Source organism: Pangasianodon hypophthalmus, chromosome 18 (genome assembly GCF_027358585.1).
Source record: "Pangasianodon hypophthalmus isolate fPanHyp1 chromosome 18, fPanHyp1.pri, whole genome shotgun sequence".
Taxonomy (NCBI): Eukaryota; Metazoa; Chordata; class Actinopteri; order Siluriformes; family Pangasiidae; genus Pangasianodon; species Pangasianodon hypophthalmus.
Window position 1 is genome coordinate 6493751 of NC_069727.1, and position 16038 is coordinate 6509788.

At 39.6% G+C, this 16038-nt stretch overlaps 1 protein-coding gene across 7 annotated transcripts in view; it reads right to left on the bottom strand.

Annotated features, from left to right (window-relative positions):
- sbf1 (SET binding factor 1) overlaps nucleotides 1-16038 on the bottom strand; it is a 60593-nt gene that overhangs the window by 17198 nt on the left and 27357 nt on the right. For 4 of the 7 annotated variants that reach the window (XM_034313061.2, XM_034313063.2, XM_034313064.2 and 1 more), the window contains 15 exons: nucleotides 14050-14079; nucleotides 11366-11471; nucleotides 9914-10046; nucleotides 9464-9572; nucleotides 8733-8846; nucleotides 5663-5740; nucleotides 5382-5495; nucleotides 5166-5294; nucleotides 4977-5075; nucleotides 3934-4144; nucleotides 3010-3122; nucleotides 2758-2907; nucleotides 2530-2598; nucleotides 1149-1307; nucleotides 359-621 (listed from right to left, as the gene is read on the bottom strand). In XM_034313061.2, the coding sequence (XP_034168952.2) occupies nucleotides 359-621; nucleotides 1149-1307; nucleotides 2530-2598; nucleotides 2758-2907; nucleotides 3010-3122; nucleotides 3934-4144; nucleotides 4977-5075; nucleotides 5166-5294; nucleotides 5382-5495; nucleotides 5663-5740; nucleotides 8733-8846; nucleotides 9464-9572; nucleotides 9914-10046; nucleotides 11366-11471; nucleotides 14050-14079 (1877 nt within the window). The remainder of the gene's footprint in view (nucleotides 1-358; nucleotides 622-1148; nucleotides 1308-2529; nucleotides 2599-2757; nucleotides 2908-3009; nucleotides 3123-3933; nucleotides 4145-4976; nucleotides 5076-5165; nucleotides 5295-5381; nucleotides 5496-5662; nucleotides 5741-8732; nucleotides 8847-9463; nucleotides 9573-9913; nucleotides 10047-11365; nucleotides 11472-14049; nucleotides 14080-16038) is intronic. The other 3 variants (XM_053241666.1, XM_034313065.2, XM_034313062.2) reach the window with 1 other exon arrangement.

The following is a 16038-nucleotide window of genomic DNA, read 5'->3' on the forward strand; positions in this document are numbered from 1 at the left end:
CCAGTCACACATCTCTTTCCAGTCATCCTGAGCTGGCGGTATCTGTATTTGTTTTGGTGTGTTTGAGGATTAGTACTGTTTGTTTGCATGCATTTGAGAATATCAGTAAGAGAGTCATTTAGTGTGTGATGAAGGAGCCAAATTGTCCTTATTTGACCTCAGACCTCAAACTAAATAAGGAATAAAACATTACAGGAAAATAATCAATGACCAGGTGGTGTGATGCGGCCCAGCACAAAGCTGAGTCATTGTTACCAGCCCGAAATTGATTATTTTCCTATAACAGCAATTTGACAATGATTACAATTGTTATGTATCTTTCAGGATGTTGTTAATTTCACTGCCACGCAGTTCACACCTGTTGGTAACAAAGCTGTTACTGACGCTCTCCACTTCGGCCAGGCCGGTGGTGCGCAGCAGCCGGTTCTTGCTGGTGTCGAGCGGCAGCAGCAGGTAGCTCATGCGGTTGGCGTAGTGGATGGCCTGGCTGAACACGGTGCTCTCCTCTTTCTGAACACGCTCCTGCTGACTCTCTTTACTCAGCGTGGGCCACAGGCGCGTCTCCTCCGACGCCAACTCCAGAGCGCCGAACTGCTCTGGCCTGCCCACACCATCCTCATTCTCACAGAGAGACAGAGAGAGAGGGACAGTCAGAGATCCATGATTCGATAGAGTATAGAGTTTATTAAAGCCATTAACACAAGTGGAGTGATTAAAGGAGTGAATCCGATGGGTAAATTATTATAAAAGACAAAATCTTTAAATCACACCATTACAGAATGTGCTATTTTGGGTTGGTTCTAGCTCTACGTAGGTATCTCTTCCTAAACCTAATCCTAAACCTGAACCTAATCCTAACTCTAATCCAACCCTAAACTAATCCTAACTATAACCTACTGAATACTGAATTAATTTGTAAAAATGCTGCTACATTTAATATCAACTACACATTAGCAACAACATTTTTATTTTATAATAATTAATTTAATATATTATTTTTGGTCAGTTAAAATGTCTTCTTTTTTGTGTTAGAAAGACGATATATAAATGCAAAGTGCTTTTATTATAATATGTATTTTTGAAATGATTTTTAATGTATTTATTTATTTATTCTGTAGAGCGCTGTTAAGCTGAAAATGCACTCTTACAGGGCTGACTGTGGCTTGGTCTTCTATATCCAGATACAGAGCTCTGATATGATTCTGCACATCGCTGTAAAACATGGCCTCCCAAAACTGCATGTTGGTCCACACCATGTGCTCCTGCACACAGCTGTAAGCAAACTGAGTGATGCCTCCACCAAGTTTCTGTAACACACACACACACACACACACACACACGATTACTACCAGATGTTTAAAAAGTTACAGACTCAGTGAAGCTGCTGACTCAGCCGTAGACTCCGGTATGTGGGGAGGGGAGAAGGACGGAGGATGAATAAACTGTGGCTGGTGGTAAAAAGGCAGCAAATACTAGCCTGCTAAGAGGTTAAATGGACACACGTACACAAACACACACATATGCACACATTTACAGAAAGTGTTCTCAATAACAGAATAATACAGACAGTTAAGTTACATGACTTCAGACAGTCAGAGATCTCTGTGGCTTGCTCAGAGTGACACCAGAACAGCCACGTGCACATTTTCTCTTAAAGGGACACAGACCTTTAATACACTGAGGCTCCAAAAACCCACAAACACATTGCGAAATGCTGTACTGCAGTAATGGACTGCACTATAAGGAATTCAGGAAGGAAGAAAGGAAAAACAGAAGGAAGGAATGGAGGAAGGAAGTGAGGAAGGAAGAAAAAAGCAAGAACAAAAGGAAGAAAGGAAGGAATTGAGGAGGGAATTGAGGAGGAAGGGGAGGACTAAAAGAAAGGATGAAAGGAAGGAAGGAAGAAGGAAAGAACGAAGAAGGGAGGGAGGAAGGAAGGAAAGAAGAGAGGGTGGGAGAAAGAAAAGACGGGAGGGAGGAACAAGGGAAGAGAGGTAGGAAGGAAGGGGGTGGAAAAAGGGAGGGAAGGAGGAAGGAAGGAAGAATGAAAGGATCAAATTGAAGAAAGGAGAGAAGGAGGGAGGAAGAAAATAAGGAAGGAAGGAAGGAAGGAAGGAAGAGAGGTAGGAAGGAAGGGGCTGGAAAAAGGGAGGGAAGGAGGAAGGAAGAATCAAAGGAACAAATGGAAGAGAGGAGAGAGGAAAGGAGGAAGAAAAGAAGGAAAGAATGGAGGAAGGAAGGAAGAAATAAAACTGATCATTATTAAACGATGGTCACACTGGACTCTTGTTTACTGGTCACACTGTTTCTGTCACCTGGAGATCACTAGCTCACAGTAACACTATGTTCCCATCTGAATCACATCACAGCAGGATTGCTCATCCCGTGGAGGAAAGTGTGAGGCGACAATCTGCCTGACTGCTGCTCGAGTCATGAAGTCACACGTCTGCACTGTGTTTTTAAAGGAAGACGCCTCAGTCTGAGACGTGGTGTTGTGTTGCTGTGTTGTGGCTGGTGTGATGAACATACCCGACAGAAAGCAGTGACCAGGGGCAGGAGAGCTGCTGCAATGCCATGTTCATCCATGTGAGAGCAGTCCTTATCACACACACACACACACACACACACACACACACACACCAGGTTACATGAGGCAAACTGTTACACCTGACGCAATAATTTAATCTACCACTCAGACAAGTCTAGACCAAATAGACTGAGGTTTTATATCTGGGGAGAGTGAAAGTGCAGCAGTACCTGCAGCGTGCAGTTCATCATGCGCACAACGTAGTCGAACTGCTGGTCATCCAGCACAGCTCTGTTCTGCAGCACATGCTGGTTCAGCTCCTGAGTCAAACACACACGAGCTGCACGCCCTTTCAGCGCCCGCAACACCGCCGGCATCAACTACACACACACATACACACACACATCAGAATAGCCCAAAAGCACTAACTAAAAGTGTTCAGATATGAATATGTATGAAACGAAATGTGATCTGTAATGTACCTTCTTGGCCTCCAGCATCTTGTTGTCGAATATGTACATGATGCAGTTCCTGACTACCTCCAGCCTCCGGGCACTGTTCGCTAGGACACTGCCGTTTCTGTCCATGGTATCAGCTGAGGGTAGGGCAAAAAGAGAAGAGGACAAATCAAAAAAGGCTAACAGTGTAAATAAAACAGCAGACATGATCAAAAAGACATTTCTACCCTGCACTTTTACCAAGCAGAGAGCATAGCCTCGCCCTTTTGTTTTCTACCTGCTCACAAACCCAAGATTCTGCTGTGTCCAGGGTCGTTACAGCGTCGTGGTGTATTTACCTCACCACTGTTTTTTTTTTTTTTTTTTTTTTTAAATACCACTTAAAATGTATTTCTGTCTATTACCATCTACTCGTTTATTTTATTTAACCTTATCAAGTTCCTTACTCCAGTTTTTCTCATTCCTTCGGTATCCAGCTGTCACTCCCAAAAAATTTCCCAACCTCCTCCCTCCAGTCTCATGCGAAATCACACTGGAGCAAGCTCTGTTTCTCGGCACAGGAGAAAAAAACTTGAAAAAGCTTCAGCTGTGTAATCCGCTACTGCTTTAAATACATTACATTGCTAAGTCTGCTGCAGCTCCTAGCATTTCCCTAACTTTACCAAACACAACGTCTATCGGATGCCCAGAAAAACATGGCACTGCTGACCATAAATAAATAAAACGACTATCTATTTACGACTATCTATCTATCTATTTTTGGCTATGCAGTGGTGCACACTGGGTATGTGAACAAAATTAAAAAAGTGAAACTGTAGTGGGCCTTAAGGGGTTTAAAACCCAGAAATGTGAAAAGGATAGTGTGAGGGAAGCCGGGGTCAGCCGGGGTCAGCTGGGGTCAGTCAAGAACCAGTTATGTAATGTAGCGCATCCGGTGCTCACACTCACCCAGTGGAGGTCCTGAGGGCACCATCTCCTTCAGCTCAGCTTTGACCACAGGAGGGGCCGTTTTGAGCTTAGCAGCTGCGTGATCGATGAACAGCTGGACGGCGACCTCATCCAGGAGCGGGAAGGGGGTCTTTGAGACAGGAGGCTGAGACTGATGGCTGTCCACTGACCGCTGCGTTTTGTGCATGGCTACTGCAGGGTACGGGTTCTCCTGAAGGAGCCAGACCACACAGAGCCGGGGGGAAAGCGAGAGAAGGAAAGAGTTCATATTGTAATATTGCACCATTCCAATACAGAGGATAGGACCAAAGGTTTATAGAAGCAGAATGGCTGTTGCTTCAAAAGCTAGGTTTCTTAAAAAGAAGCAGATAAAACAGCATACACTCCTTTTCGATAAAATACTAAAGCGTAAGGCAAACCTTTTAACAAGGAGTGGGTTCTCTAACCGAATAACTCAATTTTAAGTAGCTGTGTACCATACTACTGAGTCATAAGATCTGTTTTTCCGTAGTGTCTCTTTGCTAATAAAATCATGGAAATTTCCACATATTTCTGACAAAAAAAAATGTCCTGGTGATTTGTAAAATGGCTAGACTGTATGTGTGGCTTCACAAAAAAAATAAAACAAAATTAGACTGATGGATGGATGGATGGATGGATGGATAGATGGATAGATAGATAGATAGATAGATAGATAGATAGAGAGAGAGAGACAGGAAGATAGACAGTCAGATAGATAAACAGATAAGCAAACAAACAAAAAACAAAATAAAAGAAAGCTTCCTTTTCTTTTGATTTCTCAGCAGACAGGTTCTTTCAGTCAGAGTGGAAATATTTACACTCAATACCATTTTCTCAAGCTCGCTACAGGATGATGTCCAAGTGCTAACACTATTATTATTATTAACACGAGATTTTCTCTTTAACACATACTCACCTAGAGTTAAGTACACAACACAATTCATACTAATTCACTAATTACGCTGACACGAGCCAGTCGCATAAAGGATCTTAGAAGAGCAGAGGTAGAAATGGAGACGTACGTTTTTGAAGAGCTGCTCAGCCAGCTCCTTGGTGTGCTTCAACACTTTGTCCACATCGTTCTGCTCCTGACGGATCCTCTCCACCTGGTTGGCAATGAGCTACACGAGAGTGAAGGAGAAGAATGTAAGAACACAGATATCACATCACCACATCAGATTTTGATTTCTGGCATTCAGTCAGAAACTCACATCATCAAACAGATCTGTGGTCCTGTAAGGCGGGCCTCTCTCTGACACGAAGCCCGCAAACGCCATGCCGTCCAGCACCTTCATCAGGAAGTCGTCCTCAGAGAGAGTTCGCTGGCCCAGAAAGGCAGCCTGGGAAAAAGGGAAAAAACAACAATAAGTAAACACTGCGAGTGAATCACAAGTTCTATTAAGTACAGAGCACGGGCGCAGCAGTACCTTATGGAAGCGAATGACCGGCTCTGGATGAATACGGATGATATGCAGACACCAGCGATATCCCTGGAAGAGCTGTGCAAAGAGCCACAGGAATATGGCACGGATCTCTTTGTCCTACAGGACACAGGAAGAGACCGTCAGTTTCATGGAGATCCATCAAGGCACTACAATTGAGCTACTAGGTGTAGTCCAGTGCAGGCTAATATGTGGTGAAGAAGTGAGAAGAAACTGCTGCTATCTGAACCTGTTTGTCTGAAGGTATGAGGTTCACAGTATTGTACCTGGATCTTTAGTGCAGAAGGCTGTGTGGAGGAAGGAGGGAAGGCATGATCTGCCACCGCCAGCTCCGGATCCAACACCTACACGACACAAACACATCAAATCCAAATCAAAATGGTTCACACACAAACCAAATATAATGAAATTGATGCCTAATGGACATCACATGACTTTCAATAATCACGCACTGTTTATTAGGTTTGTGCGATATAAAGATTTAATCATCTCTATGTGATATTACACTTCCACAATATCGATATCCAGTGGCATTTACTCTGATTATATTATATTACCTTTACGGATTTTGCATACAGAGCACCGTAATTTAACCTCGGAGTATGCTAGTATGAGTTTTCACTCTAAAATACACTCCAATATGAACCAACAAAGCCCCGAAGCCCCGCCCCTTCCGCCTATCTGACATGCTCTCGAGAAGGTCTTTCTGTCAATGTAAAGAGAGAATGCTTTGAGGTCATTAATATCTATCAATATTAGTACATTAGTCTATCAAATCTATCAGTGTGTGTTGGAGTTAGCTATAACATGAAACTAGTATATATTTAACGTCAATAAGCTATATTTATTAGGGATGCCACCAAAAAATTCCATTTAAAATGGTCAAAAACAGCACTTTCAGTTTTTCGGCTGAAAGAGAAAAAAAGTTTCAACAGGCCTACAATGAAGTGTCAGATTTAATACATTACAAATGATGTTAATGGTGATAATTTTAAAAACTGATTAAAGAAAGTACTGTCATGTTGTTTTTGATTTATGATTTACCGTGCATTCCGATGGAGTCTTTAAATTCCACCATCCTGCTGAGTCTTGGCTATTGCCACTGCCAGCAAGCAGTTCCCGACTGCTGTTAATATTATTACCTTACCTACCTTATCTACTCTCCTAAAACCTGAAAAGGTGGAAATGTTTGTTCTCCTGTCTTTTTTAGGCTATCAGTTCTGGACAATAAAATGACTGAGTGCGATTTTTTTAAAAATGAGAAAAATCAATATCGCACAAGTCTACTGTTTACACAGCCTTGTTACACAACCTACAAGAAGGCAGTTTCCTTAAAAACAAATGGAAATAGTGTGAGCGATGTGTGTTATCATTTATTATAACCCTGGCTGTGCTTAAAGCTAATTTTAGCTTATGTGTTTGTAATATTTGTAATATCTGTCACCTGATTTATGCTGCTCAACAACCACACGTCTCTGTTATTGAACGCTCTTTGGTTTTCATCATGGCGATGGATGACAAACAGATTTTTACATGAGTTTATATACAGATCTTTTCATTTATATTCTTTATGGTAAATAACCTTTGCCACGTACGTTTGTGAAAAAAAAATACTGAAGAAAAAAGTTGTAAGAATTATTTTTTTGTTTGAAAATATTTTATACACTTTTTGAAGGTGCCAATAATTATAGAGCTACATGTTCTCAAATGACAGTTTCAGAAATGACTAAAATGAGAGATGACAGTTTGACTGGTATTTGTTAAAGTAAGAAAACTAAAAGAGAAAAAACAAAACAAAAACAAGTTTCCATTTGTTTCTCCAGCGAGAGAAATAGCAGAGCAGTGACTCCTGCCAGAGATTCACTGAGAGAGAACAGGCCACTACACTGCTGTAGACCCACACACACACACACACACACACACACACACACACACACACACACACACGATTCTCCCACAGGCCCTCAACTGGAACTCGGAAAGCACGTAGCACTCCTCCATATTCCTCCTTTCACTTTCTCTGACCACAGACAGGATGAGACACAGTGCGTCTTCAGTAAAAGCACCAATTACGGCACTTAATTGGCACATGAAAGCAGATCATTCCCTCCAAATGAGACCAAAGTCTATTCCCATTACAACACGCTCCAATGCATGACGGAAAAACCTGTTTGCGTAACCGAGCTCGTTCCCATCAGCGTGTTGACAACAAAAAAGCAAAGACCTTTCGTTCCACCTATTGCAAAACTCTGAACAACACAACTGCAATGCTTTAAAACGTGAAATTTCAGAACCGAGCACGTGCCGCTGATGATATCTCGGACAAAGTTGAAAGCTTGGCTTGTGTTTGTAAAATATTTAAGTATTTCTATATATCCATAATGAATTTCGTGCTCATTAGCTCGTGAGCTGGACCATCACTCAGTGAAAAGTAACACTCGCTAGTGATTTACAATCCAACCAGAAATACTTCTGCTCTGGAGTTAAGGCTCGATACTACACATGGATATGGCAATTGTTTTTTTTTTTGGTTGTTTTTTGTTTTTTAAAGTAGATATCACAAAATCAAATAATTATATTCTTAAACATATTTTTTTTTTTATATTGGAACATTTTCCAAAAATGAACATTAATTTTTGTACATTAATTTATTGTCTAATTAAATATGCATAAATGTGCATACTAAATAAAACCAAAAATCTATTTTCTGACCTTGAATTATTTACTAAACATATGGAATTAATATATTATGAATATAGAATTCAAATATTTATTTATACAAACATCTGAAAAATGATTGGCATGACCAAAATCGTCCTTTCTGTCTGTAGTGCCCTTACCTTAAGGCAGTAAAATTAAAATGACTTCCTTAAATCTTCCTGCTCTACATTGTAAATGTTCTTGAGCTGGTCCATGCCAATCCCAAAAAATCCCCCACATTAAAAAAAAACAAACTCTCCTGCCACAGTTCCTTGTTTGTACATGAGCCCAACACTGATATGTAACTTTACAGCACTACTATAGACTATAAACCAGATGAGTTATCTTTTTACAGTAAATCCTGTAACAAGAAAACACCAAATCATTAGCCGCTGTGTTTCATTGCTGTTGGCACAAAGCCAAAGATGATGTTCCTTCGTTTTCTTGCTACTATGAATAAAACTATGAATAAAAAACGAATTGCCTGGAGACGAAATTTGAAAGTCATTAGGAAGTCAAGTTCTCGATGAATTGCTTTGCATCGTGTTGTGTGGAGCAGGTCGTACAATACCGTGTGTAATTTCAGATACTCGGAGTTTGTGTGTTAGAGAAGTGAAGATGTCAGTGGTGTGTTACCATGGAGAGGACCGTCTGTGTGTGCTGCAGAAGAGGCTCAGGCAGCAGAGATATGTGGACACACTCCGGGATCGTCACGGTGCCTCCATCCAGATCTGCAATGATCACGTCCAACTGTGCAAACCACACACACGCGAAAACACACACACACACTTTCACATGAATTATCACTTAATTATCACTGACATACTCCAGAATTTCGACAGAGAAATTAATCGTATGCCATTTTAAATCAGTCCGAACCAAACATCACGATTTCTCAAACAACACCATTAAAATCAGACAATTCTACAAAATGATATCAAACTACAGATTACTGTGTTCGAAAAAGCTAATCACACAGTAAGCAGAGAGAAAGAACCGCAGCTGATCACACACACACACACACACACACACACACTGCGCTGCCAACACCTCCTCATTAGCGCTAAACAAACATGCTTGAAACCTGGAAGAGCTGAAAATATGTTTTCCCAGACCACCACACACTTATAATTTAGTGATCATACTGTAATACTGCTATAGCACTAATTAATATCCGGAAGTCGGTATGAACAAAATCAGCATTATCAAAAATTATAAATCAAAACAAAAAAATGTATATGAAAACATTTACACACCGTTACTCAAAGACTGATAAATCTGTGACCTAATCAACATGTAAGAATCAGAACGTGACATTTTGTCCATAGCTCCTTATCAGATACGGAGAAAGAGAAGCAGCTTCATACCAGCTCCTGCGTCTCTGAGCGAAAGAAGGAGTTGACTCCGATGATGAAGGGTGTCGGTGTGCTGAGGACTTCCAGGAGCTTCCCGGGCAGGATGGGGACGTAGGTGAAGCTGAGAGGAAGAATTCAGTAGTGAGACGTATTGAAGACAAATCAGATTGATAATATTTTCAATAGAAACACAAACTTGCTATTATATCATCGTTACCCAGCCCTGTTTCACTGCATTAAAAATTAAACTAAACACAGAACACTGAAGTTACAGTAATACATGAGCTGGTTTCATTACTACTTCCAAGTATTACAGAACTGCCAATAAATATTTTATAACCGTGGTTATTCCCAAACTACCTTATCAGAAGGATACCTGATGCCAAGTATCATAAGTGTGGGAAATTTATCATGGTAAACAAATAAAAGTAAAATGTCTCTCACACACACACACACACACACCTGTATTTGAGTGGGAACATGATAGCCAGCAGAGCTCGGCAGGCGTCTGTGAGCCGCTGGTAGCTCTTGGACAGGAAGAGGATCTTGTGCTCCGTGAGAGCAGCGCAAAACAGATAGAGAACATTCACAATACCTGCACGCAGACCGAGAAACAACAAATGTAAAGGACATTTTGTCTATTTTGTCGATAGAAGCTGAGTTAGTCACATCTGTTTTCTCCATCTCAACATCTGGCTTGTTCTTACTGTCCTTTAAAAATCACATTCTGATCATAATCAATGAAAGCTCTCATGAGCCGGCTTGAGAGCTGCGATCTGATTTGGTATGTTGACGCATTTTCCTTTTAAAACAGGAAGTCAGAGTGACTGTGAGTGAAGCGCTTGACTGATTTGCACAACAGCCAATAGCGTTCGAGATATCCCACAACCCAGTACAAAGACAAACAAAAGTTGCAACACGACAAGTTCTGCTAGAAGCTTCTTAGAAAGCTTATATATCTTCATACTTATCATGTAGCGTAGAAAAGTCTTCGAGATTTATCGCCCAACCCTACTTCAGCAGATTATACAAACCTCTGGAACAGCACTGGAGTGATGAACGCTGTATCATAGCTCGCCCTGAGCTCGGACTTCAGCTAGGATACGTGAAGTAAAGAATTTTACTGTACTACACTTGTACTTGTGTACACTTGACAATCTTTTTTCTGATCTTTATTTGCTCAGCTCAACTGGACGTCTTTCTGTACAAAAGCTTCTGCCACAGTAGTAAATGTAAAGGAACGTAGCACATACACTCTCCATCCACTTTATTAGGAACACCTGTACACCTGCACATTCATGTAGTTATCTAATCAGCCAATCACGTGGCAGCAGCACAATGCATAAAATCACACAGATACAGGTCAAGAGCTTCAGTTAATGCTCACATGAAACATCAGAATGAAGAAAAAGTGTGATCTCTGTGACTTTAACTGTGGCATAGTAAAATAAATTATGTCATTCTCAAAAGTGATTAAATGGGCTCAGCTCTTTCAGTAAGTGCGCCCAGTGTAGCACTATTTTCAGCATCTGAACAAGCCACAGCAAGCAATTTTCCTCCTAATATTAGTCATAACCAATTGTGGTTAGCTTAACTTGCACATATGTTTCTCTAAAGCATGCGTGTGCCGAGTCTCTCTCTCTCGTTTAAGCAGTAAGGCCATAGTGTCTGATTATGACTGGATGTCCTGGCAGAATCATTTTCATTTCTTAACATTGAATCTAACGGTGTTTTTCACACTTGGTCTGAATACTCGAGTCTGCACTCAGGACCGATTCTGGGCTCTTTATCGCATGTTTTGTGTTCATATAGAAGAATTCCTTCTGAACCATGGCTCTATTGCGCAATTCCATGTGTCACTTATGTGCATGCAGGTTTGCAAAATGCTAGACACGTGGGTGCAGACAATCTTACCGAGCTGCCTGAAGAGCTGGGCCACGCTGGAGCCACTCACAGGAAGTGAGTCGTTGATGGGTGTCTGGATCACTTGCCTGTCTCCCGCCCCCAAGGTGATGGTCCTCTTTACGGACAAAGTTGTCAACAGGTAACAGAAGGAGAGAAAGAGACAAAATGAGAAACGTGCATAAGCATAAGCATATGAGGTTTAACAGGTCCATGTCAGGACAGATCCAAGGGCTCCAGGTTAGTGTGTGTGTGTGTGTGTGTGTATGCAGTGGAGGGATTAGCAGCTATGCTACACACAGCATGTCATGCCATTCACCGGTTATCATCAGCAATCTGTTTTGAAGCATGAAATACATGGGCAGCCTCATTTCTGGATTACAATCTTCAGCACACAGCACGTCCATGCAAGATTAGTTTACATTCCAATAACACAGATTATCAACCATTCTGAAAAAAAAAAGCATTTTTTTTTAAACATACTGAAATAAAAATAATAATGCTATGCAGAAAAACTACGCAGGGCTGAAGGTGCCAAAATAAAACAAATTCTATGCATAATTAAATAATTAAAATGTATTACGTATTATAAATGCTATTTAAGTAATAAAAAAAGTTACATTAAAAACTCAACTAAATAAAATGTGGTATATTTGTTTATATATATAATCATACAGTGAAGCTAATCAGAGTATTTCACTGGATGATCTATTCTGTGTCAAGGTTTGTTAATTAGCTGATCTGACTATTCAGCTGTTTATGCTTTGGCAAAACTGCTGAAACTGAAAACAAACTTCAGAAAGCACTGAACATTCACAGTGTTTCAGAACAGCAGGGTGTGACATGTGAAAGCGCCAAGTTTTACTTTAATAAAATGGTGGCTGGGATGACAAGGTTGTCGCTTTTGCCTGAAAATGATACATGAATACACAAATCCCATCGTCAAATGGGAAATTTGATGTGAGGCTTTTAAATTTTGAATTGGTTAATTAGATTTTTATTTGGATCAAAAGAAATGTTGAAACAAACAATTCAATATATTCGATTTAATAATTTATTATTATTATTTTTTTTTTGTTTACATTTTTATTAGTTCATTAATTTGTCATCCATTTTGTCATCAAAACTATTCTTTCCTGATTTAATTATGTATATAACTGATTTTAGATTGCCATCCTCAACCCTTCATGAATAACAAATAATATCAGTTATTGGCCAAATTACAATGTTTCAATGGCCCAAAAAAACAAAAAAAAAACAAAACCACCCTCTTCAGAAGTGCTGATTTAGGAAAGAACATTTCAGCTGTATAAGAGATTAATAATTCACATTATTCACACTCACTATTAAACTAAACCCTGAACATGTCATTTTAATCCATTAAAAATTATACACAATTTTTTTTTTTTTTTTTTTAAATGCCTATTAAAATACTAGAAAAGCACATTTACACTCTTTAGAAAAGCTGGGATCAATAAAGATACATAAAAATGACACTCTGTACCAACTAGCCTAGTATTACTAGCATTAACTAACTGTTAGTGAACTAGCTAAAGTTTATCACAAGTAGATTTGAGAAAGATTTCAGTATATCCATTAGCATAAGCACACTGTGAGCTATTTATTTATTTAACAGCAGGCAAATGCGTCAAAATATAGCATAACCTGAGGTACATTAGCTAACCCACTAGCTAACTAGCAAGCAGTTGAATTCAGTAGCTGAGTCTCACAATATATATGTACATATTCTAAAAGAATGATTTATTTATGTCCAAAAAAAAAAAAAAAAAAAAAAAAAACTATCAAAATATACTATAACAATCATGACTAACATTCGCTAAGGGGATTAGCTGAACGGCTAGCTAACTGCTTGTAAACTAGCTCGTGTTTAGACATGAGTGGGATTTCAGTAGAGTCATGAGTTACATTCTTATTATTAATGGTTTACAATATATAATTATCAAAATACACAATAATTATCAACAACCTGAGTAATTTAGCCAGCTAGCTAGCCTAGCACTGAGGTCCAAAACACCTTGTATGTATTCAGTCACCAGCTGTGCTCCATGAACCTGCGTTGTTTGTTTTTTTTTTTTTTTGAGAGAGAAACTGAGAAGGTCTCTTATTTAAGAGGACAAACCTGAGCTTTGTGCTGTGATAACGGGGGAAAAAAAAAAAAAAAAGGCAAATGTCAACCATTTAAACATCAGAATTTAGAGGTTATGGTTACTTTAGCTACTTATCTAGAAGAAAGTGAATTAAAATCTGTAAATATATTAATATAGGAAGGAACATGGAGACCAATTAGCATGATTTTATGCTAACACTATATCTTCCCATTTAGCCTAATAACTCATGAGAGGCCCATGTGACTTTTAGACAGACAGACAGACAGACAGAGACACACACACACGCACACACACAAAACCATGTCCATCTATGAGATACAGTGTAGCAATATTGTGGTTGTTGTGGCTATGAGCAGTTAGCTAGCAGCAACAGCACATGCATGCAATGCCACAGCAATGACACAGTGAGGCTCGAGATGTTCTCCAGATCCCCTACATGTGATGTGAAGAGATACGATTGGCTCCCATAATGCCGAGGGTGCCTTTTAATTGGAGGAGCGAAAGCCTGAGAGAGGAAGCAGCACTGGCAGTGATAGAAAAAGCTAAAAACAAGCAAACTGGTCGTACCAAGCTGTCCTCTCTGTCCTCCTCGCCTGGCTAGATTAGCGACACATGTGCACGCACATCGCACATACAACACAGAGACACACACACATCCACCGAAAACACCACAGGAAAGCACAGGGGTTAGATACACCAGGCTTTAGATGAAACAGAACCAAAAGAAATACCAACATGACATTAAAAATAGCAACGTAAAGCAAACAATTATGACATGAAAGAGACTTGACATTCAAACGAGTCAATAAGACGAAGACAAGACGGGAATCTTAATGAAAAAAGGCTGACAAATCATTAAATAATTATACATTTTTATACCACAGCGATGTTGTACGGTCGAATCTGACTAGTCAGAAGAATCAATTTTCAATAAAATTGACAACAGCTCTGTATTACGTAAGAAACAAGCAAAATGTATACACTGTTCAGTTGTGAGGATGCGTTTATTAAACATTTATGGAAGGAGTCTCCAGTTTCAGTAAGTTTTCCACCATGGGAAAGTCTTCAGTTTGCAAATTTTGGTTTCTTGGTAACATGAAAAGCTACGCTTTTTTTTTTCTTATTAACATCATGATCGAGAAAAAAGAAGACGCTGATGATAGAACAACTGTTTATATTTGCTATAACGTAAGAGATAACAGGAACTAACTTGTTTGATGTTCCACAAAATTAAATGTAACTATAAAGAGATAAACAATGTTGTTTGGTAATAAATTAAAACTAGCAATCGCTTAAAAATTGCTGTGGTATAAGAGCAATAAATCACTTTAGGGTGTGGTGTTATTGGAAAATAATCATTCAGGGTGGAAAGAGTAACTCTGCTTTGTGTCACGCTGCATTACAGCACTCCTGTCGTTGATTATTTTCCTCTAACAGCACACCAGGCAGTGGTTTATTCCTTACAGAAATGGTTTGACATGACTCTGTGAGCTGCGACTTGTCACAATTGCACAATAACGGCTGTTGTTTTTAAAATGAACTTTCAGTAAGCTGAGACTTTCAAATTTGGGAAAACATACAGAAGAAGAGTTCCCCTAACTCCTCAGCTCTGGCAGTGGAATAGAGAAAAAATAAAATAAAATGCTGAGAATTACGGTGGAGATTATATTGATTTGCTGAGTCATGAGACATGCCAACAGATATCTCTTTCACTTTCTCTTACTCTTCCTATCTCCTCTTCACACACACACACACACACACACACACACACACACACACACACACCCTTTCCTCCATTTTATCTAACTCACTTATCTCTCCTTCATATGACTCATTCAGTAACTGCTCTTTTTTTTTGAGCAGTTGGAGGCAGATGTGTGTAATGAGACATGAGCTGCAGAAATGAGCTCGAAAAAAAAAAAAAAAAACGCATTCTCCGGTCAAATTTTCAAAGGTTTCTACCTCTCCTTGCAGCAGTCCTGAACGGAAGCCGGTCTCTGTTACAGGTTTGTATATTAGACTGGGGGGTTTGAACCAATATTAAGTCATTTTATACAGCTAGATCTGTTGCAACACCTTAATAACGTGTACATCTAACCAGATTGGTCTCTTAGTGGAAAGAGACTACCCATTTTTATATGTTTATATAGCACTATTAACATTGTCGCAAAGCAGCTTTACGGAAATTTGGATGCAGATTTAGATCCCTAACGAGCTATGAGGTGTCGAAGGGTAACGATAAAGTGGGTTTACGGGATGTTCATTATGAGCAGATTGTGAATAAGAATCTTTATGATTACAGCAGCAGCACTTACATACAAATTTACAGTATCCATGTGAGATTATCCACAGAAGAAATGCTGTTTACGGATAATGAAAATCTTTAGGATATCCATGTAGGAACATTCACAGTGGAGAATCAAGCGGGTGTGTTTCTCAGGCTGTCCGTCAGAGACAATGCAGCTTGCTTAGACAACCATCTGCCATCCCGTACATCCACCCCCACTGTCTGCCAGGCCAAGATCTAATCAGTGTCCTCTGCAATACTGCATGTGT